The following is a 24,030-nucleotide window of genomic DNA, read 5'->3' as shown; positions in this document are numbered from 1 at the left end:
GTGCTAGAACTCATTTCTTTCCCCCCACATCCAATCAATCTGCAAATCCTGTCAGCTGCACTGCAAAAAATATGAATATGTGCTGAGTTTGTCCCCTTCTTTCCAGCTTCTCAGCTCCCACTTTGTACCAGGGCTCATTTCCTGTCTGAGCTGCCACAGTAACCTAACTGGCCTCCCTGCTTTTCCTCACTAATCAACACTCCATCTAGGGGCCAAAGGGATGGACTTAAGATGTACATCAGATAACATAACATGGCTTTCCCAGTTAAATTTTCCCATTGGCTTTCCATCATGCAAGAGAAAACGCTGAACCTCCAATCATGGACATACATGGTCCTGCACCCTCAGTCTCCACTCTCCTCTTCAGTCTCACTCTTACCACCTCCCTATGGCTCCCTCCCCTCCAGTCCCACTGACTCTTCCCAAAGGCCAAGCTTTTCCATCACAGAGCCTTTGCCCACGTCATCCTTTCTGCTAAAAACCTCTCCACTCTTTAAATAGCTCAGTCCTTCCATATCAGGTCTCGGCTTAAATGTCACTTATTTAGAGAGATTCTACCTGTCTCACATTTGTTTCCTTCACGAAAAATTATGACCATTTGTAAGTGCTTTATTTGTCTACTTGCTTATTTGCCTTTCTTCCTAGACCTGAGATGACCGATATGTAGTTACCAGCCAGATATAGCTATGAAGCATTTGACATGTGGCTAGTCTTAATTGAGATGTTCTTTAATGTAAAATACACACTGGATTTTAAAGAACTTAATATAATAAAAAGGATGTAAAATATGTCATTAATAATTTTAAAATATTTACTACATGTTGAAATAATATTTTTAATATACTGGATTAAATAACACATTATTAACAACCTGTTTCTACGTTTTGAATGTGGCTACTAGAAAATTTTAAATTATACATGTGGCTTACATTATATTTCTATTGTACAGTGCTGGTCTAGACTCTCAGACAATGAAGGTAGGAACCATCTCTGCTTTATCCACCTCCATGTCTCCAGAACCTACCATGTAGTAGGTGCTCAGTATTTGTTGAATAATTTGGTTTTCATGAAAACACTGGGCACAGACAGAGCCAAGACAGGCAGCCTCATGTACACTGTGAATTCGAGGAATTAAGAAACTCGAAAGAGTTTTATTTTTCTCTAGTCACTGCGTTTCACATGGGTTCTGTCGACCCTCTGACCGGCTCTGTACTGGCATTCCTTCCACAGTCACCTACGACTGTCAATGGGAGGCCAGGGGAGTGATGGCTGGATGATCAAAGCTGGTTCAGCTGCTTCTATTTCAGTCCCATCAGAGATATCTTGTCTCAATTATTTTGGTCCTAGTAGCAGAAAGGACTCACCTCAACACACTGGATATACAGATAGGGTAGGTGTGACTCCAAGGGCCACCCACCAGGTCAGAGGTGAATAGGACCTGGAAACTTGGTCTACAGACTGACCTTCCAGGACTCTTGCTCCAACTACATCCCGTTGTAGTCTCCTTTACTCTAAGGGGCTCAGGCCACTGCAACTCTCTCCTCTCCTCACATTTACCTCTGACTTCTTGAGGGCCCTGAAGGCAGGTATGCCTGGTCCCAGCAGAGCTGACCCAAATGGCACCATCCACATAGAAACCAAAGTGGATGAGAGGAGGGGACGAAAGAATGGTTTGATGGATGGATGGATGGATGGATGGATGGATGGATGGATGGATGGATGGTTGGATGGACAGACGGTTGGACAGACGGACCAGTGAATGGATGGCCTGGAGGATGGGAAGACGGATGGTTATGAGTTGGAGAAGAGGATGGTTGGTTAGTAGGATGCCCATGGGGAGCAGGGTAGGAGAGGAGATTACAAAAGGAAGAAATTACCCACTTTACCTGACTCAAACGAAATCTGAATATCAGAGGACCCATAGCGGACAAAGTCCAGCCCCATTACATTTCTGCTAGAAAACCAAGGCGGAACGAGTTGGGGGCCTTGCCCCAGCACCCTCAGGAAAGTCCAAGCAGAGTCGAAACTAGGATCTGAGTCTCTAAGCCCCCGACCCCGCCGGCGCCTGACAGTGCCAGTGTGGGGGGAGCGCCCCCGCCCCCACCTCCGGAGGTAGCGGCCCCACGCGGCCCCAACAAGCTGCCGTTGTCCCGCGGGCCCTGGGCCTGGCACACTGGGGCTTTGTCCAGCCCCCGGCCGCGACCCACGGGAGGGGCCCCCACATGACCGAGGGGGTAGGAGGAGCCTGCGGCAGCGGTGGTGAAGGCTGCAGCGGCGGCGGCGGCGGCTCCACCATCATTACCCTCCTTGGCTGGGCATCAGCGGGTAGTGGCGGCGGCGGCGGCGGCGGCCGCTGGGCAGGGCTGGGCGGGGCCGCGGACGCCAAGCCCCCTGTTCCCTGCCGGGCTGCAGGCGCCGGGCCTGGGCCATCAGGGCAGCTGTGACCTGAGCGCTCTCCTGGCGGCGAGCTGGGGGTGCACCTGGACCCCAGCCCCAGGGATCATGGGGAATGGCATGACCAAGGTAGGGTGGGGGCGAATCGCGCAGCCCGCACCTGCCGGTCCCCAGTCCCGGCCGCGGCCCCCAGTCTCTGACCTTCTGGCTCTCTCCGAATCTGTCTCTATATCTGTTTCCCTGTGACTCTCAGATTGTATCTCTCTGTGTGTCTCTCTGGAGCGGTATCTCTCTCTGATTCCATATCTCTGTGTCTCTGTTCATGTCTCCCTCTCTCTCAGGTCTCTATCTCCCTGAGTCTGTCTCTACCTCTTTCTGTGACTCTGTATTTCTTGCTATCTTTTTGTGGTTTCCTGTAACTCCCAGACTCTGTCTTTCTCTGAGTCCCTTTCTCTGTCTCTGTGTGTCTGCCTCCCTTGTCTCTGACACCTTGGACTCTCTGGAGCTGCTTCTTCATCCTTCTCCTCCTCTACCTCTGCATGATCCTGTCCCTGCTTTCCCACTCCCTCCTCCACAGAGCTCTCCACTACCCACCCTGGCAAGTCTACCTCTTCCCTTGCCCCCTCCTCTGTGCTCTTAACATCTCCACCCGGCCCACCCCCAACCCATCCCCCTCTTTGTATCCCTTCCTCCTCTTTCCTCTCACCCCTGCTGAAGCCAGCCTCCCTTGGTGCTACCTCCTGCCCTCCCCAGCCCTCTCACACAGAGTCCAGGCTCCTGAGAGGGTAGAGAGTGCTCCTCGAGTCCTGAGGTCCAGACACCCTCTGTGGACAGAGAAGTGCTATGGGCCCCAGCTGTTGGGGTGGGAAGGGCACGCTCCCCTCCCCACCTTCCCCAACCCTGCCTGTCTCTCCCATAGGTACTTCCTGGACTCTACCTCGGAAACTTCATTGGTGAGCACTGCCCACTCTGTCCCAAGGCCATGGCACTCTGCCTGTCCCAGGCCTGTGTCCACAATTCATGCTCTGACCCACGCACTGTAGAGGAGCCCAAGCTTCGGGTTGGGGGCAGGGAAGAGATGCCAGGCTGGGGGCGTGGGGGTAGAGCTCACAAGGACTAAAGGGCATATGGGTGGATAGTGTTCCCAGTGCAAAGGGCTCAGAACGCTGGATGCTGGGCAAGTCTGCACCTGCTCTGAGCCTCAGCCTCTCCCTCAGCACAATGCCCACCGCCTCTAAGGGCTCTTCTAGCTCTGAGGTTCTGGGTTGAGGTCTGTTTGGAGGTGTTGCTTCCAGCTGGGAAGCTGGGGACCCTTCCTCCCACAATCTCCTCCTCAAAGGAGAAGTTCTGGAGATTGGACTCTACCTCGGAAACTTCATTGGTGAGCACTACCCACACTGTCCCAAGGCAATGGCACTCTGCCTGTCTCAGACCATAGAGACAAGCTGGTTTGGGGCTTGGGGGACCCAAGGTAGGAGGAGTTACTTCTATCTGTGGAGTCAGAGAGGAAGGGACATGTGAACTGGGGCAGGGCCTTCTCTATCCACCCTGTCTCCCACTGGCTTAGGTGCTTCACTTTCATAAACCCTTATCCCTTCCTCCCTGGAGCTACCTCAGCAGCTCACTCCACATTGATTTCAGAGTATTTGGTCAGGTAAGGTCTGAATCCCCATGAAGGCAGAGGCCATGGAGTTGACCACCTACCTCCATGCACAGCCAAGGCTTACATAGTAAGCACTCAATAAATGTGTTGAATAAAGACGTGGACATATGGAGGAAAAGGGGATATGTGTTATTTACTCTGATTATAATAGGTTTTTATACACTGGAAATCCAGCCCCTAGAGATGACCACTGATAGCAGTGTACGACATACCCCTGGGTCATTTTTCATATCTCTTTGTAGATACAGATATAACAGTTAAAACAAAAATGTAAACCTATTCTGCATGCTGTTCTGTAACCCGTGTTTCCCTCTTAATAATATACTGTGGACATCCTTGCACATTGGCCCATAGGAATCTTTTTAGTGGCTGCATAGTATTCAAGTATGAATATACCATTTTTTATCCAGCTCCCTTTTGATGGACATTCAGCCTGTATCCATTTTTAACTATTTCTGATGTGTTTACTGTTAAAAGCAGCTCTGCAGAGACTATTGCCCTCTATGCTTGGCCTTTGTGTAAGCGAACCCTTGTCTAGACACTATTCCTAGAAATAGAATTGCTGGGTCAAGGATATGCCAGGGAAGGGTGTTTGAGATGGAAAGAACAGCATGGACAAGGTGGAGGAGATGCTGAGCAGTTACTTGCAGGTGCCCCAGAGACAAAACTGTGGCCTAGGGGTGTGGCAGGACCTGTCATGCTGGGAACAGGAGGTGGTGGAGGAGTGGGAGCTGGTGGAGGGTCAGCCAAGGTGGAGAGGGTGGGTTGAGGAAGAGAGCTGGGCAGGGAGCCCCTGCCTTACTTGGGCCATCAAGTACATATGAGTCACACCTGCCAGACTGGCTCAAGCTTCTTGTTTCTTTCAGATGCCAAAGACCCGGATCAGCTGGGCCGGAATAAGATCACACACATCATCTCCATTCATGAATCACCCCAGCCTCTGCTGCAGGTACTACTTACTCCTATCCCAGGGCTGCAAAAAGATGAGGAGGGGGCTTCAGACCCCCCACAGCACCCATTTATCACGTACCCACCTATGCGCCAGGTCCTGTACTGACTTCCTGACTTACGCTAACGATTTGGTTAAAAGCTGGCCTGTATTACATTAGCATCCCTATTTGATCTTTATTTGGTAACTGAGGCCCTGAGAGGTCATTTGCCTAAACTTACACGTCCAGGGAGCTGAGGAGCTGAAATTTGAACACAGGCCATCTGGCCCCAGACACCTCACATCGAACTATAAGAAGGCCCCGCATGGGCTTCCCATTGTCTAACTGAATAGATGACTCCAAATAGATGATTCTGGGCTCTATGTCTTGCTGGGTGACCTAGGGCTGTGACTTCACCTGTCTGGGCCTTTGATCCCTCAGTCCTATCTGCCACCAGGGGGCTGTTGTGAGGAGGCAAAGGGGCTGTGGGATGGGGAAGATGCCTTGCATACTGTAAAGCATGGCCCCCACTGGAATTGTTGGTGCTGGTACTATCGAGTCCTGGAAAAGAGCCAGTGTGGATATTATGACCCAGAGGAAGAAAAGAGGCAAGCAGGAAATCCAGACCACGTGTGGTAAAGTCAGGAGGCCGGGATGCCGGAGTTCACATCACCACTTATTCTCTGTAAACTTGGGCAAAGGACTTCTCACCTCTCTGAGTCTCCGTTGCCTGATCTGTAAAGGGAATTTGGTAACAATACCGACCTCACTGAGTTCTTAAGAGCCACAAAAATAGGTGTTTAACAAATTACAGATGATATAATAACAAAGTTAATCATAAACAGGATCTCTTCTTCCTTATTCATTCAGAGGCCGTTACCCACTGAAGGGAAAGAACCGGGGGTGGGAAAGGGCACTGGGGATCTGAGATCCTGACCAGGGTCTATCACAGATTTGCTATGTGACCTTGGTTAGGATCCTTCCCCTCTCTGGCCTTAGTTTCCCCCATGTGTCTGATTTGATGATCTCTAAGACCAACCTCCAATAATCTGTGATTCTCAGTGTCATTCTAAGGAGAAATTTCGAGGTCGACGGAGTCTGATTTTGCTTTGTAGTACAGGCTTGTTTTGGAGTAATCGAAGTATGCAGTCACTAGGTTGCGTGGGGAAGGTTGTCAAGTCATGAATACATTTACTAAGGAAATGACTGCTTGCAAAATGAACCCTGCTCCAACAGCCCTCCCCTCTTCTCACAAGCATCTCTCTCGCCCCATCCATCAGTGAATTTACTAGTAGAGTTTGATAATGCCATGCAAATCCAGTGCCAAATGTGTTGCAGAATGAAACTGCAATCTTGCAAAAGATGCAGGATTGCATGACCTTAGGGAAAGTGAGTTAGAGAAAGGCTGGACTCTTGCATGAAGCCATTAACAACTGAGGATCTGGCAGGGGGTCCCTTAGCCACTGGCCAGTATGGCCCAGACTCCTGAAAAGAGCCATTTGAATATCAAACAATTAAGAGAGGTCCTTGAGGAAAGCGATGAGGTTCTTGGAACATGGGCAAAAATCATATTTATGATCTTCTGTGAAGGTGACACATGAAGTGAAGGATGTCAGAGCAAGTGTTTTGGAAAACTACTGACAATGCATTCCTTGATTATTTTAATAATTAGCACAAAGTTTTATAACCACAACTCATGAACTATAAACTTATTTTCATAATTTTTGTTTCTTTTCAAGAAAATAAAAATTTCATTTGCCCTTCTTACTGCATAATTTTATAATCATCATTTGGAGGGGAGTCACTTCAAGTGGCCCTTTCCCAGCAGTTAAAAGAAAGGTCCTTGAATCTTTTTTATCAAGTCCTCAGAAGGTTCTAGAATTACAGACAGTCAGAGCTTGGAGGCCCTCAGAGTTGCTATCTACCCTCTTTGAACAGAGTGGACAACATTGGCCTAGAGAGGGGCAGAAACCACCCTGGGGTCACAATGTGCTTGAGCAGCCAAGGCTGGAGTAAAGAGGTGCAGGCAGGGGCCCTCCACTGCCTGTGTGTGTTTTGTACTTGCAGGACATAACCTACCTTCGCATCCCAGTGGCCGACACCCCTGAGGTACACATGTAAGTCCCCTGGGATTCACTGATAGATGGACAGACAGCTGCATCTTGTGGTGGTGGGAAGGAGATGGGAGGTGGTCTGGGGAAGGACAGAGAGGACTCAGGCCAAAAAGCTGTCCTGGGACCCTAGCATAGGTGGTCTTCCAGGTTCATGTTTGACTCTTTCTCAGCCACTCCCTTGCCTATGCCCCTAACCAAGACCTTTAACCTCCCAGAGCTGAGTCTCTTCAGGTGTAAGAGGGAGAAGGTACCCTGTCTCACAGGATCAGCTGCACCAGCGGATTTGAAAAGATCAGGCTCATTCTATTCCTGACCTTGGAGTTATGACATCTGGGTTCCAGCCAGGCTTTGCCATTTACTTGCTGTATGATCCTGGGCAAATCACTTCCCCTCTGTGAGAGGGAAAATGGGGACATTATCAGCATCTAGGAGACTTTCCAAGATCAGATGGCATGGGCTGAGGGTCTAGGACAGGGCTTGGAGTGTATTGGGGGCTCAGAATGAGGGATTTTTGTTCGTCTTAGCAGCAGTGCCTCCTTCATGGGAGGGACCCAGATAAGACACTTCTGCTCCTTGGGGATCTTGCTGCCAATCCCATTGCTGACCATCATTGCCCCCAGGTGCTCTGATTGCAGACCCCAGAGGAAGGGAGACTCCTGTGTTTCCTCCCACCCATTTCCTTGAAAGGTCAAGATAAACCACCACCACCCCCCACCGTGAAAATAGGATCCACAGGATGCACTGGGAGGTGCTCCTGCCTCTGTGATGGGATCTGCCATGACTGGCCTCTCTCACCACCTGAAACACCACCATTATTGTTTCTCACCCCTTCCCCTCATGTGATAGTATTGGCTCCTACTCACTGCACTTGCTAGCTGAACTGAGGACCCCCAGGCTCTTTGTCTCTTGCCATCCCATAAATGGGGAGGGTGACAACTCCTAGGAGACATGCCCCTCCCCAGTGCTCTCTACCCTATTGTTTTCTTCTCTAGCAAGAAGCACTTCAAAGAATGTATCAACTTCATCCACTGTTGCCGCCTAAATGGGGGGAACTGCCTAGTTCACTGGTGAGTTAAGAGGAGAGTGGGAGGAAGTAAGTGGCTGTCCTTCATCCCGAACACACACTCATCCTATAGGGAAGGAGGAACCTGCGACAGATCTTGTCCAGCAGTCACTATGCCTGACAATCCACCATTCATCTGATAGAGGCCGATAGGGGGCTCAAATCAGGGCTCTGTCCTTTACCAGCTGTGTGGCCATGGCCAAATAGCTATTGCTCCCTGAAACTCAGTTTCCTTATCTGTAAAATGGGGGAAAGAATGCTGACATGGACAGAGGTCACACAGGTAGCCAAACATCCTCCAATAGTTCTGGCTTCCTCTCCTCCCCTCCAGGCCTTTGAGGCAATAGTGCAGAGCAGTGGGGAACCCTGGGCTGGGAGACAGGACCCCCCAGTCTTTCCAGGCACCCCTGGCCTAGTTGATGTCATTCATTCCATAACTTCTTGCTGAGCACCTACCCCATTCCGGAGTCTTAGCTGTAGGAATAACTCCCGCCAGCCTGTCTCTCACTCTCTTACCCTCCTTCCCACACTCCAGCTGCACTGGCCAGCTCCCTGTTCTTCATATCTACCACACTCCCACCTCGTGGTCTTCCTACAAGCTAAGCTGCCTAGAACATTCTTTATTAATCCTTACGCCTCTTTCAGGACTCGGCTTGATATCACTTCCTTGGGAACACCTTTAATCCTCCTTATCCCCACCTACTAGGTTAATATCTCTTCCTATACCATCTCCTAGCCCCTGGACTCATCTTCAGAGTAATTATCACCATCTGTAATTGTTTCCCTGGTTAGTGTCTGTCTCCCCCAACCATACTTTAAGCCCCAGGATAGCAGAGACCATGTCTGTTTTACTCCCCACTATATCCTCAGTATCTGAAAAATAACAAATGATCGGGAAGTGTTTGTTTCACTCGGGACTTTAATGTAGGAGAATGCCTGGGGGATTCTCCAAGCAGAGGGAACAGAATGAGCACAGGCCTGGATGTGGGAAGACAGGTCCTGGCAGATTTCTTGTGGTTGGTGCTCAGAAGGCAAGGGTGGGGGAGAGCTGAAGTGAGGATGGGGTTCTGGGGGGCACAGAGAAGATTGGGTCTTACTTAAAGCTTGGGGGTGGGGGTGTCCCAGCTTTGCAGGCATCTCCCGTAGCACCACTATCGTGACGGCATATGTGATGACTGTGACTGGGCTAGGCTGGAGGGACGTGCTTGAAGCCATCAAGTCCACCCGGCCTATTGCCAACCCCAACCCGGGTTTTAGGCAGCAGCTTGAAGAGTTTGGCTGGGGCAGCTCTCGGAAGGTAAGGACTGGGGTAGGGGCTGAGGTAGGGTGGGAGACTCTTCTTCTCATTTGAGTTGAGCAATGATTGGAAAGATTTTAGCCTGTGCTTCAGACCTGGCAGATTTTTCTCAGATCTCAAACTCATGGCCCTTTGCTAATATAGCCCCTCGGTGTATTTTGTTTGGATAGCCAGTTGTTTTCTTTCTTTTTTTAATTTAAAAAGGAAAATGCCTTTGGGCCAGACTATGGACCCTTCAGTTTGATCAGGTCCCAGAACTCCCTGCTCCACTTGTCCGGAACCTGAAGGCATTTGAACATTTGGCCCCTTTGGGGAGAAATGCCCATCTCCTACTTCACTTCCGGGTCCTTGATGAGGCCAAAGCAGTTCCTTCTCTTATGCACACTGGGTAGATGGCATATGGAGATGTCAGGAACTGAGGCCTCTCTGGGAACAAAAGATGAGAAACAGAGACAGAGCAGCAAGTTCAGGAAGTTTTCATCAGGTGGCGGGCTGGTACTCAGACACTTATCTGACACTTATCTGCAAGGCTGCTTTAGGAAAGAAGCAGGCAAAGAAGAGGCCCAGGGTGAATGGAGTTGCTGTGCAGGAAGAAGGGTTAATGTGGTCCCCACTGTGCAAGCAGGGGAGTCACTTAAGCAGGTCTAAAAAATGGAGTGTCAAAAGGGAAGAGGGTTTAGGGAGCGGGAAGGGACTCATGGGAGGGCCTCAGTGAAGGGGATAGAAACTAAGGGAGTCTAAGAGGATGCTCAGGAAGGGGAGGGGCTTAGCGAGGTGAGGAAAGCTCTCAGAAGGGCGGAAGCTATGAAGATTGGGGACGGGACCTGGCCAGTGGCCTGATACCAAGCCCTACACTCCTACATCCCCACCCCAGCTTCGCCGGCAGCTGGAGGAGCGCTTCGGTGAAAGCCCATTCCGGGACGAGGAGGAGGTGCGGGCGCTGTTGCCCCTGTGCAAGCGCTGCCGGCAGGGTTCCGCGTCCTCCGCCGCCTCCCCCGCGCCGCAGTCCTCAGCCTCCGAGGGAACCCTGCAGCGCCTGGTGCCGCGGACGCCCCGGGAAGTCCACGGGCCGCTGCCGCTGCTGGCGCGGGTTAAGCAGACTTTCTCTTGCCTCCCGCGGTGTCTGTCCCGCAAAGGCGGCAAGTGAGGATCCCGCCTCTCTCCCCCCCCTGCTCCTCTCCACCCCCCTCCCCGACTGGCCTCCTGCGGGGGCTGTCTGGGCCTCCCACCGACTCCAGGACCGGCCCAGAGCCTGTGAGAGCCTCCACGGCGGCCTGATCCCTGCTTCTGCCCTCTATGCCCTCTCTGCTTATCTGTGTCTGCAGTAGTGTGACCCCTGTCTGTTCGTCTCTGTGTCTGGGCCGGCCTGCTGCAGCCACCTGGTGCCTTAGTCCTTCGGCTGGGGGTGAGGGCACCTGGGCCTCGCCTCTTAATGGCTTTGGGAGTGGGAGTGGGTGGGTGGTGGGTGAGGGTTGGATGAGCCTGGAGGATATTAAAGAGACACAGAAGCTGCCAGTCTGAGTGCCTCCCAGTCATTGCACAAAAGTGAGACAGCAGGACTCTGCCAAGGGACAGGAGCCTGCAGGAAACTGGGATAGAAGGGGCTCTGCCTCCCCTAGGGCCTGCCACCGCTGGTGAACTGCAGTCTTCAGGGCTGAATTCCGAGACTACTTCTCTGACTCCCCCGTTTCCCCTTACACACACACACACTCTTCCCCTGGAGCTCTGGTCTTCTGACAAGGCCCCTGAGTCTCTCCTTCCCTCTGAACCCCTTCCCCTCTCTGGGCCCCTCTCCCCCTGAACCCCCTCCTCCTTTCCAGACTCCTTCCCTCCCCTATTCAGAAATACTGGCTGGTAAGTGCCTTCCTCACTCCTGACCTTTTAATCCTGGACCAAAGCTTATGCTCTAGCAGCTTGCCTGAGGACACACAGCTAGAGCAGGGGAGGCTGGATTTGAACCGAGGTAGTTCACATCCCAAGTCGGTTGTTAAAGAAGCAGCTCCTTCTGGTCTTGGAGGTTACTGGAGAGGAGGATCCACCCCTTTTAATTTAGTTTTTCATAAACGAAAACTAACCTGGAGTTGAGAGGGGTCTGAAATAGCTATAATCTATAGCCACCTTCATGGAGCTCTTATTATGTACCAGGCACTGTGTTCAGGGTGGTGGGGAGGCCCAGAGTCCAGCTCTGGGGGTGGAGGGATGGATGAAATAACCACCTGCTGCCCAACTTCTTGCTCCACATTCATTCGACAAATGTCCATTGAGAATCTACTGTGTGCCTGGCATTGTGCTGAGCGCTGGAGATACCAGCAGTGAACAAAACCTCTGCCCTCTGGTGTTGCTGTCATTTTGGTGGGAAAGAAACCAAATAGACAGATAAAAGAAAAAATAAGTCAGGGAGTGAGAGAGTGAACTGTTATATTATCTGGTGAGAAGCATTCTAGGCAGAGAGAACTGTAAGTGAAAAGGCCTTGAAGTAGCATCCTGTGCGAAGAACAAGATGGCTGGACTCATCAGAGTGCAGGGAGCCTATGGCAGTACTGGCTAGTTAGTGGTGTCACCATCCACTGGGTTGTCACCATCCACTGGGTATAAAACACCATTCTATTTCCCCTGGTGTCTTCCCCTATTTAAAAACTTCCATGGCCCCCATCACCTATAGGACAAAACAAAGCACCTCGATCTAATGTTCCAGGTCCTTCATTGTGCTCCTCCTGCTTCCATCATTACTTTCACCACCCTCTGACACAACAGCAATAATAATACCGCTCATTTATTGAGCACTCACTGTGGGCCAAGTAAATGTGATAAACACTTTACCTGCATCTCATTTAATTCTCAAGCAACCCTATGAAGTAGGCATTGCTATTTAACAGATGAGTAAATAGATTGGTGCCCAAGGTCACCAGTGGGTGGGGCTGGGATTTGAATCCAGACCATCTGGCTATGGACCCCATCCTCCTAATTACTACGACTCCGCCACCTAGAGAAATAGGTGTGTCTGACACATTCAAGACTTCTGCCTTAATGCAATTATTTTTTATTATTTGAATATTTTAGTATTTAATCATATGAAATGCTTTGTGCCCTATTGGAGCTCTACAGGCCTGAGTTTGAATCTTGGCTGTGACTAGAAGTGTCAGAACTGGGTGTCTGCTGGAATATGGGGACAGAGGGTGCGGAGCATGAAGGCCTCCTGACAGGTACACATGAGGAACAGTGCTCCCAGCTTGTGGTCAATGCTGGCTCAGTGCCCAGATCTGCGCCCGCTGCAGAGGGCGTAGTTTCTCTCTTGGAACCACAGTTTCCCCATGTACACAGCAAAGGGCGGAGCAGTCTGCGCTACTTGCCTTCTTTCACATCACAAACCCCATTTGACAATTTAATAAAAGATACAAACTCTAGAAAAATGCATAGACATGAAAAAATTTGCATACCTTTCGGGGTGGGAGTCATAAACCCCACCAGTAATCCATAAACTCCACATGTAGCTGTTGGGAGGTACCCACAGGGCACTGTTCAGGCTCCTGGGCTCTGGGGACAGAGAAACACAGGTTGGGATCCTGGACCCGCTAGTACTAGCTCTGTGACCTTGTTATAGGGCTTTAACCTCTCCGAGCCACAGTCTTCTTAACAATAAAATAGGTAATTATACCTATCTCACATGCTGTTGTGAGAATAAATTAATATACTGCAGGAAAGGCTTGAGCTAGGCCAAGCACTGTGGTGAGCATCAGTAAATGGGGACTCCCAAGATTTAAGGTGATAAATATAGTTCTCCAAGTGTGGCCACCTGGAATCAGAATCGCATGGGGAACTTGTAAAAATTTGATTTGGCAAATCGGGGATGGAGGCTTCCTAATTCTTACGGGACTTAGTTTGAGAAGCACGACATCTTTCCATCTTCTACAGTCCAGGTTTTGAAAAGAAACTGACAAGTTTCTGGTAGGCTGGGAAGAGCAGAAAACAGGTGCAGGGTGGGGCAAAGGCCACCTCTGTGTGCCTGTCGCCCTCCACGCCCGGGTACAGGCAGCGCTCGGGCTGCCCCACGCCACACTCTCCGATGAGCATCGGCGTCCTATGGCACCTCTAGCTGCCCCCTCCCAAAGGCCCGATGCCCTCGGGGCCGGCTACACGGGGAGGGGCGAAAGGAAAGGGCCTCCCGGGAGAGGGGACAAAACGGAAAGCGAAACCTGCCGGGCCAGACTTTCGCTTTCGCCGCCTCCGTGCACCACCCAGGTGGCCCCACGATCGCCCCTCGCGCTGGGGTCCAATCGCCGCGGGCCCCAGACTTGGCCCCTAGACGCTGCATCCTCGATGGCCAGTGACCCCTGGCGGAGGGAGGAAGGGAAGGTTCTCGACAGCAGGCGACCTATGGCGGGGGCCGGGGGTCCCCTGCGCCTCCGCGACTGGCTGGTGGCGCAGATCGAGAGCGGGCGCTACGCAGGGTTGCGCTGGGAGGACGCGGGCAAGACCCTCTTCCGCATCCCCTGGAAGCACGCAGCCAAGCAGGGGTACCAGGCGCAGCAGGACGCAGCGCTCTTCAGGGTAAGGGGACGGCGGCCGGCTGCGGGACGCCGGTCTGGCCCGGCCCGGGAGGGCTCTGGATGCGTATGGCCCTTAGCCTCAGTCGTCTCTAGGTTGAGGGTAATGTTTTCCGTGTATGGGAGACCCTCAGACACCCTCTTGAAACAGAATCACCGCGGCTGCATGACCTGCACCGTTTCCACCTCTCAGGGGCCTCTCTTCCCTCTCCAAGGAGAGATTAGAGACCACCAATGGGAACTCCCTCAACTTCCCACTCCAAAACCGCGGACCCAGGGACATTTTCTGTGCTTCCCAACACCAGATCTTCTCAGGGACCCCTCCAGAGAGCCCCCGCCCCTTTCCTCAGTAATCATTAACTTCCTCCTAACTGGCTCCTTCTGTAATATTTAAACTCTGGAATCTCTCCCATGAGCTATAAGGAACCAAGGAACCAACCAACCAACCACATGTCAGACTACCACGGTCATCAATGAATGCCTCCAGCTTCCCCTGCTCTGGCCTCGCCTCTCCTTTCCCAGCAAGAAACACCTGGAAACAGTCTCCCGATCATCAGCTCCCTCATTCAGCATCCTCTCCAATGCCTTCTCCCCCTCCTCCACCCCATCTGGATTCTGCCAGTGTCTCTAGGTGCCAAATCCAAGGATGCCATCACTGTCATTTCTTTGACCCCTGGGGGAGGCTCCATTCTCTTTGAAACGCTCTCACTTAGTTTTCAGAATCTCTGCCTCCCAGCCCACCCTTCACCCTGCATCTCAGCCTCCATCCCCTCCTCTCCTATTCTGCAGCTCTCAACACTCACTCCTGGACCTCCCTCTTCACATCCCACTCTCCCCTTCCACAGCCTCGGCATGGAGCCCAAGCCTCCTGGTCTAGCAGCCCCCAGACTTCTCAAACTCAGCACATCCTCAACACCACGCTGATCAGCTTATGCTTACAAACGTCTTGTGTTTTTCAAAATGGAGAATGGCACCCATTGCCAACCAGACCCCAAAACCAGGCACCTGAACCCTGTCTGCTCCCCTCTCTTCCAATCTCCTTCTACTCCACTACCAAGGCCTACTGGCTCCTCCCACAGAACTTCTCTTCAGTCCATCTACTTGGACTTATTTCTATAATCTTTCACCAGGACAAATGCAATGAATTCACAGAGCCCCCTGCTTCCCCCTGTCCCTCAGCCCTCCCCTCAATCCTCCAGAGGGATCTTTCTAAAGGGAAATCTTCCCTTGACATTCCTCTACTCAGAATCTTTGGCTCCCCATTGTCCTTGTAATGAAGTTTCAATTCCTTACCACTGGCCTCAAAGCCCTGCAGGAACTGCCCCTCCCTGGCCACATCTCTCTCGGCTCCCTCCTCTCCCCAAGTGTAGACCCAGCCTGACAGTTCTTACGGTTTCTAAATGCTTCGTATCTCTCTCCATTAGACCTTTGCACATGCTGTTCCCTCTGCCTGGAACACCCTCTCCTTTTCGTCATGTTCAGCCCAAACATCTCTTCCTCAAGAGTCTTCCCCGATGTATTCATTTGTTTAATGTATTTATTAAGCTCCAGTTCAGTGCTTCTCCCAAGTCATCCCTGATTCTTTCTGCTTTCCCCACTGGAACAACTTCCCCTATGAATTATAAGTCCTTTGTATAGGTCTCTCTCCTCCAGCTGCTTGAGGGTGGAGCACAGTTTCTGTCACAAAGTAGGTACTCAATAAGTGTCGTATAGGTGGTTGCATGGCTTGTCCTTTAAGACTTATGTGCTGTTCAGAGGAGAGAGATTCTGGGGACTGGCCCTCCCCATCCTTCTGGCTGCTTTGACTGATTCCTCAACTGGCCACTGACACACACACATGTGACTCCCTGGCTTAACGCCTTCCTGGTGCTCAAAGCCCACAGTATAAAGCATGGCCTTTGAGGACATTCATGATTCAGCTTCAACCTGTCTCTTCTTCCTTAATTCCTCTTCCTCTTTCCCCCACCACATATAGGTGATCCTCTTTATTTGTAGATTTCATGTTTGCAAATTTACTAAATTTAAACTCATTAAAATTTGTAATCCTAAAATCAATACTCAGGGCACTTTTGTAGCCTTTAAAAGACACGTGTGGAACAGCAAAAAATCTGAGTCACTGACATGCACGTTCCAGCTGAGGGTGAATGCTCTACCTTCTTGTTTCAGCTCTTCTGCTATAAACAAGTGTCCTTTTCAACATCTATTTAGTGCCACGTTTTTAGTATTTTTGTGCTTTTTGTTGGTGATTTTACATGTGCCCCAAGCACATGTAATGCTGAAGTTCTGTCTAGCGTTGCTACGCACAAGAAGGCTGTGATGTGCCATACAGCAAAACTATGTGTCAGATAAGCTTCGTTCAAGTGTGAGTTACTGTACTGTTGGCTATGAGCTCAATGTTAATGAATCGACAGTTTATATTAATAAAGTGTCCAACAGAAACACACATAAAACAAGGTTATGTATTGATCAGTTGATGAAAACGGTGTGACCAGAGGCTCACAGGAACCTAGCCCTGTATTTTCCCTAGGAGCAACTCAGTATTCACTAATACAGTGTTTGTGTAAATTTTATAGAACATAACTACCATGAAGAATGAGAATTGACTGTACATATACCCTCAGACACACATACTCAGTTCCAGCAACACCAGGCTGTTCACTGTTCCCTGAAGGCACCATGCCCTTTCACACCTCCAGGCCTTAACTCAAGCTGTTCCCCTTGCCAGGAATGTCAGTCACTTCACCTGGCACCTTCCTACTCACCCTTCAAGGCCCAGCTCAATTTATTCCATAGATACTTATTAAGTGTCTCCTGTGTACCGGGCAGCACTCTAAGTGCTTGGGGATACAGCAGAGAACAAAATAAAGATCCCTCTCTCATCATGCTGGTAGCACCCTATGCCCTGTGCCCAGGTTACCTTTGAGTTAGAGTATCCTTGATATAATGAATAAATACTACAATAAGTCAGCACTGACTGTGTGCCAGATGCTGTGCTTAGCACTTTACATAGACCTCTCATCTTATACCCACCACAACCATGTGACACTAGGAATCAATGATATAGTTTACAGACAATAAATTCAAGCCTTAAAAGGTCTCATGACTGGCAAATGGCACCAACATAGGAATGTGACTCTTTTGTTTGGTGTTTATGTTTCCTATGGCCTGGGACCTCTGAGGGCAATGACTAAATGTGATTCATCAGTTAAATACCTCCAAGCTCTGAATGTGATCAAAGCAAACAAGACCTCTCCTACCGCCCTCCTCTTTATCTCTCTGCCCCAGCCACACTGGCCTTCCTCGAGTCGATCAATGTTTCCCACCTCAGGACCTTTGCACTTGCTATTCCTAGAACACCCCTCAGTTCTCTGTCAGACTTCATCCTTCTTTTCATTCGGGCTTCATCTCAAATGCCATTTCCTCCAAGAGGTCATCATCCTCTCTAAAGTAGTCCCTGATATTTTTTATTTATTTAGTCCCTCGACCACAACAGTTATTCTAAGGTGTTTAATGATTATCCTGGGTTTGTATGTTTTCTTACAAAGTGAGCATTGCTGTTTTGTGTATATTTTTACCTTCTATACAATATTATGTTGTAGACCTCTGTGTCTTACTTTTCACTTAGGATCATGCTCTGAATATCTATGCTTGTTCTCTGTACATTTAATTTGCCGCTCCTAGATGCTTCTAGATGCTGCATAGACTCTATAGTCAACATCCATTACACACATACACCTCTATCCACTTTCCCAGGGATGGACACCAGTCTGCTTTCCAACACCATAAGTAATGCTGCAGTGGATATCCTTGCCCTGGTCCCCTCACGAGCCTCTGTGAGAATTCCTTTGGAAACGGAATTTCTGCTCACAAGATATGTTTATACTTAATTTAATTAGGCATGCCAGATGACCATCCAGAAGCTCTGCACCCACTCCACACCCACCAACAGTGCCCACATCCCAACCAACTCTTGGCATTTTCCAACTGGCTAGGTTTGTCAGCTTACAAGTGATATCTCGTATGTTCATTTGCATTTCTCTGACACTAATGAGTTTAGGTACTCGTGCGCTTATGGGCTTCTGGTTTCCTCTTCTATAAACTACCCATTCTTGTCCTTTGATGAGAATGTTTTCTTTAGGGGCATGCTCTCTGTTTCTTGTTGATTTGCAGGAGTTCCTTTTCTGTTCCAGATCTGAGCCCTTGCTGATTTCAGACATTGTAATTTTTTTTGCCTTATGGTTCATGCCTTTGAAATTTTATTTAAGAAGAATTCTCTGCCCCTACAATATTTTCTCCTACATTATCTTCTATTAATTTCACAGTTCTACCTCTTACTCTTTTTTTAATCATCTAGAGTCCACTTTGTATGTGTCAATAGGTAGAGATTTGGTTTTATGGTTCTCCGGATAGCATAGTATGGTCATTATTTTTTATATTCCATCATCTAGTTTATGTTTTATTTATCACAATCCATAATTTGGAATACAGTTATTTCCATTGAGCTGTTTGCAGATGTCTTTTCCCATTAGACTTGATTTCCTTGAGAGCCGGGACGATGTCTGTCTTGTTCCCCATTCAGTCTCTAACTCAGGCCTGGCACATAGTAGGAGCTCAAGGAATATGTGTTGGATGGAGGGAGGGAGGGAGGAAGGAAGAGAGGGGAGGACGAAGGGGTGGAGAGACAGAGGGTCAGAGGGAGAGAGAGAAGGGTGAGAGGCAAGGCAGGCCCTCATCTCTTTGCATAACGCCAGCCCCCTGCCCCAGGCTATTCCTCCCCAAGTGCCCCTGCTCATCCCCAGGCCTGGGCCATATACAAGGGCAAGCACCTAGATGGCACTGACAAGGAGGACCCCTCCACCTGGAAGACACGGCTCCGCTGTGCCCTCAACAAGAGTGCTGACTTCTGTGAGGTGCGTGAGCGCAGCCAGCTGGACATCTCCAACCCCTACAAAGTCTACCGGATTGTGTCCAACGGTGCCCATGGCCCAGGTACCATCCTGCCCCTGGACGTAGTGGCCAAGGATGGCTCTCTGGACAGTAAGGACCTCACTTTGCACATCTGTAAAATGGGAAATGGTGGACTTATTCAGCTTAAACTCATGGGCAGATAAACACAAAAGAACCTTAACTACCCAGTTTATCTCTCCATTTGAAAAGGAGGAAACTAAGGCCCAGAGAGAGATGGATCATGCAGTGAGCTGGGGTGTTCTTGTCTGGGATCAACTCAGTTGAGAGATTCCCCTCGGGGCCCAGGAAACAATAGGCTATCTATTCCTCCATCCAGTTACCAGGGCTTGTGCTTCTCCTAAAGAGGAGGACAGTCCCCAGAGCCAGCAGGAGCCCCGTGGAGAAGTGATGAAGCCAGCATGCAGGACAGACCAGGTCAGTGTGTCCTTCCAGCCCCTGCAGCCTTGCCAGCTCAGTCATCTCTCACCCAAACCACCCTCTCTATGATCTCCAGCACATTTATCTCTTTCCCTCCATCCCCACCACTCCTATCAGCTCTATTTCTTCTTATCACTACTCCATCTCAGCCATCATTTTCAACTCCATCATTCTATTCACTTTGCCTCCATTATCTCTGGCTCTGTCACTGTTCCCATCACCTCCATCATCTTCAACTCCATCATTCTGTCTGCATCAACCCTATTTTCTCCAAATTCACCCCCTATCCCTTACCATTATTAGATCCATCACTCTGTCCCCACTCACCCCATCAGATCCAGTTCTACCACTATATTCCCTTCCCCTTCATTGCCTCTGGCTCTCTCACTGTTGCCATCACCCCCATCATCTCTATTTCCATCACTGTCTGTATTACCCTTATTATCTCTCCCCCATCATTGATAGCTCATTGCTCTGTTTCCATACTGCCATCAGCCTGGTCCATCCCGCTGTTCCTAGTGCCCCCATCAGCATCCATTCCATCATTCTGTTCCCCTGTCTCCATCACTTCTGTTCCCCATCTCTCTTATTCACTTCTAGCATTTTATTCCCTATCGCAGTGAGCTTCATCTCTGACATCATCACCTTCAACAACTCCATCAATTCTCTCTTTACTTTTCTGCGGGGAAGGGTCTTGGAGCTCTGAAACCTCAAAGTCCCTGTCAACCCCAGCTGGGCTTCAGTCCGCCCAGACCTCCCTCTGCCCCAGGGTTGACAGTCTGGGAACTCCTCTCCCACGCTCACAACCCTCTCTCCTGATGCTTAGGCTGGCTCTGGATTAGCCACAGAGGATAAGGACAAGGAGCAGCCCCCCAAGCTGGCCCAGCAGGGCTCATTGCCACCAGTTGCCCTGCTCCCGGGCCCTTTGGCTGACCACAGTAAGGACCGAGTCTCCTCACCCACCCCTGCCTCCTCCCCAGTCTCCTCCAAGATCTTAATCTAGGGGTCAAGGGATCCGGGGTGAGGTGATGCCTGGCTGATTCTCCTCCTTCCCCAGGGTACCAGGCACAGCACCCCGCACAACCTTGGAGCCCCTTTCCCTCTGAGGACTTCAGCAACCCTGGTAAGGAATCTCCCTTCTGACCACTGCGCAAAACAGGAGAGGGCTGGGTTAGGAGCAGCTAGCCTCTGTCTCCTACCCAAAGGACCCAGCCCAGACTCCCAATAACAACAGCAACAGCTAACATTTGTTGAGGGCTTAGTTTATACCAGACATTCTTCTAAGCTTTCTCCACAGCCCTGAGAGGTAGATCCTGCCATTACATCCATTTTACAGATGCCGAAACAAGACACAGAAGTTAAGAACTTTGCCCAAGATCACATGTCTAGTAACCTGGGAAAGTTACTAACAGGTCACAGCTCCTAAGTGGCAGTGAGTGACAGTCCAAGGGCCTGACTGCAGAACCCACAGTCCTAACCATAGAGCTTACTGCTGGCTACTCACATCGGAGGCTGCTGTGTTGTTGTTGTTGTTGTTGTTGTTGTTGTTGTTGTTGTTGTTATTTCCACCAGCATTAAAATATTTGCTGGGGAAAAGCTCCTAAAATCTCAGAGGTTGGTGCTGTGAGGGCTTCAGTGTCATGCCCCCATTGTACAGATGGCCCTAGATCCCATGCTTTTGAAGCTTAGCTACCAGTTTGTTTATACTTGAAACTACAATTACTTACCACCATTACCACTATTAGAATTATTATCACTTATCGCGAGAAAATGCCCAAATTCCCGAGGTGGGGGCCGGAGGGAACCTGAGTCCCCAGCCCTGTTGTGGGGATGGAGGCGGCAGCCGTTGCCCTGAGCGCGCGCCCCTTCTCTCCTTTCCGCAGATTGCTGGCTGCACGTGCGGCTGTTCTACTGCGCGGAGCTGGTGCGTGAAACAATCGCACGCACAGCCGAAGGCTGCCATCTGAGCCCTCAGACAACCGCCGCTGCGGCTTTGCGCCTGCTGGGGCCGCTACCGCGCGTCGCACAGATTCGCTTCCCGGAGCCGCCGCCCGGCGCCCTTGTGCTGCAGCGCCTGCTGCCTCATCTGGAGCGCGGCGTGCTGCTGTGGGTGGCTCCCGAGGGCGTATTCGCCAAGCGCCTGTGCCAAGGCCGCGTTTACTGGTGCGGCCCGCTGGCCCCGCACCGCTCACAGCCCAACAAACTGGAGCGCGAGCACACCTGCCAGCTGCTGGATACACGCCGCTTCCTCGAGGGTAAGGGCGCCACGATGGGGCCAGTGGTGGTGCAGAGCAGAGCGGCTGCGCACAAGAGTGGGCAGAGGGACAGGGACAGAGGAGAATGGGCACACCGAGATGTGGGCATAGGGCAGTGGACAAACAAAAGACATGAAACAAAAGACATGACACAGAGCACTGGGAATGGGAACAAATCCGGGCATCGGGAGGGCTGGGCACAGATATGGGCTTAGGTGTGCAGGGGATGTGCATGTGGGGCAGGTCTGGGCATTGGGTGTAGGGCATACTCATAGGACTTAGGTACATGTGTTGTCATAGCATAGAGTGAACATTGGGGCACTGGGCACGAGATAGGCATAGGTGAGTGGCAGTGGACATAAAGACATGGCAGTGAGCATGGGACACAAGGCAGGGGCATGAACACTGGAAGTGGACACAGATGTAGGACATGAAACAAGCATACGGATATGAAAGTGGCTTAGGGCATAGGTGCACAATGGGGGTGTGGGCTTACGGGATGTGGGCATAGGATAAGAGCACAGCTGGGCATCACGTAGGATGCCCCGTCTTGGCCCAGCCCCTACAGTCTCCTTGCCCGTAGAACTGCGGGCCCACCTGCAGGATGGTTGCCCGGAGCCTGAGTACCAGATCCGTCTGTGCTTTGGTGAGGAATACCCGGGACCCCGGGACCAGCCTGAGGAGAGGCTCATCATGGCCCATGTGAGTCACTTCCCACCCCAGCAGAGAACCATACCCTCCAATCCCCTCCTGAAATCCCTCACTGCTCCCTCTAGTCCCAGCTCTGCCCCGGTCAAACCTGCTGTTTGACTCTGCATGTAAAATGCATGTGGAAGGGGGCTGTCAGTAGGGCTGTGACTTCTCACGGGTACATAGGGGGCAAATAACAGAGAAAGTTGGCTCATCGCCTCCCACCCTCCATCCTCCGGCAGGTGGAGCCAGTCTTCGCCCGAGAGCTCCTCCTGCACTCGAAGCGCCACAGCCACAGTGTCACCTCAGCGGCAAGTTCCCTCATCCCCAACCACATCACTCACCTAATGACACATCTCAGTCAGCCCTAAGCATCCGTTTCCACCTCTCTGACCCTCTAAAGGCAGCCCCCCACAGGTTGCAGATCCTACCCCAGCCCTGCCCAAACTGAGCCAGTAGACTTGGAGCCTCCCCACACCCACTGACAGCAGAAGCTGATCGCAGACTTTGGCCTCTCAGCTGAAGAGATGGAACCCTGGAATGCAGCGTGTAGGCAGCCAGCCTGGCAGCTGAGCCTGGGGCAGCAGGTGGAAAACAAACTTGACCTTGAGATTCTGGAAACAGCAATGAGGGCAGAAGGAACAAGACTTTATCTCTTTGTTGAAAGCCCAACATGCCTGTATCAGTTTACCTAAAGCAGACCTTACCTGTGATTGATCCATTATAAGCTTTGCTTAAAGCCGAGTTTACCAATAATTAGATCCTCAAGATTGTTTAGAGTGAGGCCAACCAATAACAGAATTGCCAGGGCTCTGAAGGACCCTGAGTTTCCAGACCTTTCCTCCTGCCTGCCACTAGGGTCATCTAGTGCCCCATCTCACTTCTTTTTGGGAATGGGGGGTGGGGTGGGGAAAGGTCCCAAAACAGAGGACTTGGCCCAAACCCAGGTTAGATGCTAACCCCTGAACCACCAGCACCAGTAGATACTGTCTTTGGAGAAACTGAGGCAGGCTGCCAAATAGAACCCTGAGGCAGATGCCAAAGTGGGAGCCAGGAGTCCAGCTTCTCCTCAATCTTTGCAAACTATAAGTTGTAGGGAGTCCTTGAGAATTGGGAGGAAGCCCCTTAACCATGAAGGTAATTGACCTTGCCTTGTCAGTAATTCACTGTTTTTAGGCCCAGATAGCAGACCTTTTTTCCTTTCAGGATTTCTGACTTTATTATGTTGCCTCTTACAGGTGGCAACATAATAAATCTCTTTTAGTGATACATTAATAAGCTACTTTTATGGGGTGAGACTGTATGATTCAACAAAGGACAGAAGTCAATTAAATCACTTTTTTTTTTTTTTTTTTACTTCATTCAACTAATGTTGATTGAGCGCCTACTCTGTTCCAGGCCAATGCTGGACACTGGGAATGGAGCTAAACAAGTCTTTTGGGATTCACTGCCAGTTGGGAATACAGTGACTGTCCTCTACCCCTGCCCCTCATAGGAGAGGTGATTGTAAGGAGTTTCAGAATACTGGGTTGAAATCCCAGCTTTTTCACTCACTAGCTGTGTGACCTTAGGCAAGTCACTTAACTTTTCTGAGTCTTAGATTCCTCATCTATTCAAAAGAAGCTATGAAGGCCTCTGGAGCAGGGTTGCTGAAGAGGGGAGGTGAGTGGGCCTGGCATGGAGGGTGGTACAGTAG

At 50.5% G+C, this 24,030-nt stretch overlaps 2 protein-coding genes across 7 annotated transcripts; both read left to right on the top strand.

Annotated features, from left to right (window-relative positions):
* The first annotated feature begins 2,222 nt into the window (after positions 1-2,222).
* LOC105305506 (dual specificity protein phosphatase 15) lies at positions 2,223-10,607 on the top strand. 2 transcript variants are annotated; one of them, XM_023523287.1, is made up of 7 exons: positions 2,223-2,234; positions 3,314-3,347; positions 4,924-5,006; positions 7,054-7,103; positions 8,093-8,167; positions 9,289-9,460; positions 10,335-10,607. In XM_023523287.1, the coding sequence occupies exons 1-7, from the start codon at positions 2,223-2,225 to the stop codon at positions 10,605-10,607; spliced, it is 699 nt and encodes a 232-aa protein (XP_023379055.1). The 2 variants fall into 2 exon arrangements, with proteins under 2 accessions (XP_023379055.1, XP_011378448.1); XM_011380146.1 differs by lacking the exon at positions 2,223-2,234 and adding an exon at positions 2,503-2,523.
* A 3,037-nt stretch (positions 10,608-13,644) lies between these two features.
* Positions 13,645-23,933, top strand: LOC105305529 (interferon regulatory factor 4-like). Of its 5 annotated transcripts, none has more exons than XM_023523282.1 (8): positions 13,646-14,008; positions 18,756-19,041; positions 19,316-19,386; positions 20,216-20,327; positions 20,447-20,512; positions 21,273-21,644; positions 22,228-22,346; positions 22,577-23,933. In XM_023523282.1, the coding sequence occupies exons 1-8, from the start codon at positions 13,778-13,780 to the stop codon at positions 22,703-22,705; spliced, it is 1,386 nt and encodes a 461-aa protein (XP_023379050.1). In that variant the 5' UTR covers positions 13,646-13,777; the 3' UTR covers positions 22,706-23,933. The 5 variants fall into 5 exon arrangements, with proteins under 5 accessions (XP_023379054.1, XP_023379050.1, XP_023379051.1 ...); XM_023523283.1 differs by having other exon boundaries at positions 13,647-14,008; positions 18,804-19,041; positions 19,289-19,386; XM_023523285.1 differs by having other exon boundaries at positions 13,647-14,008; positions 18,756-18,993.
* The last annotated feature ends 97 nt before the right edge of the window (positions 23,934-24,030 follow it).

Source organism: Pteropus vampyrus, unplaced genomic scaffold (genome assembly GCF_000151845.1).
Source record: "Pteropus vampyrus isolate Shadow unplaced genomic scaffold, Pvam_2.0 Scaffold388, whole genome shotgun sequence".
Lineage (NCBI taxonomy): Eukaryota > Metazoa > Chordata > Mammalia > Chiroptera > Pteropodidae > Pteropus > Pteropus vampyrus.
The sequence above is the reverse complement of the archived record's forward strand: the minus strand, read 5'-3'. Positions and strand labels throughout refer to the sequence as shown.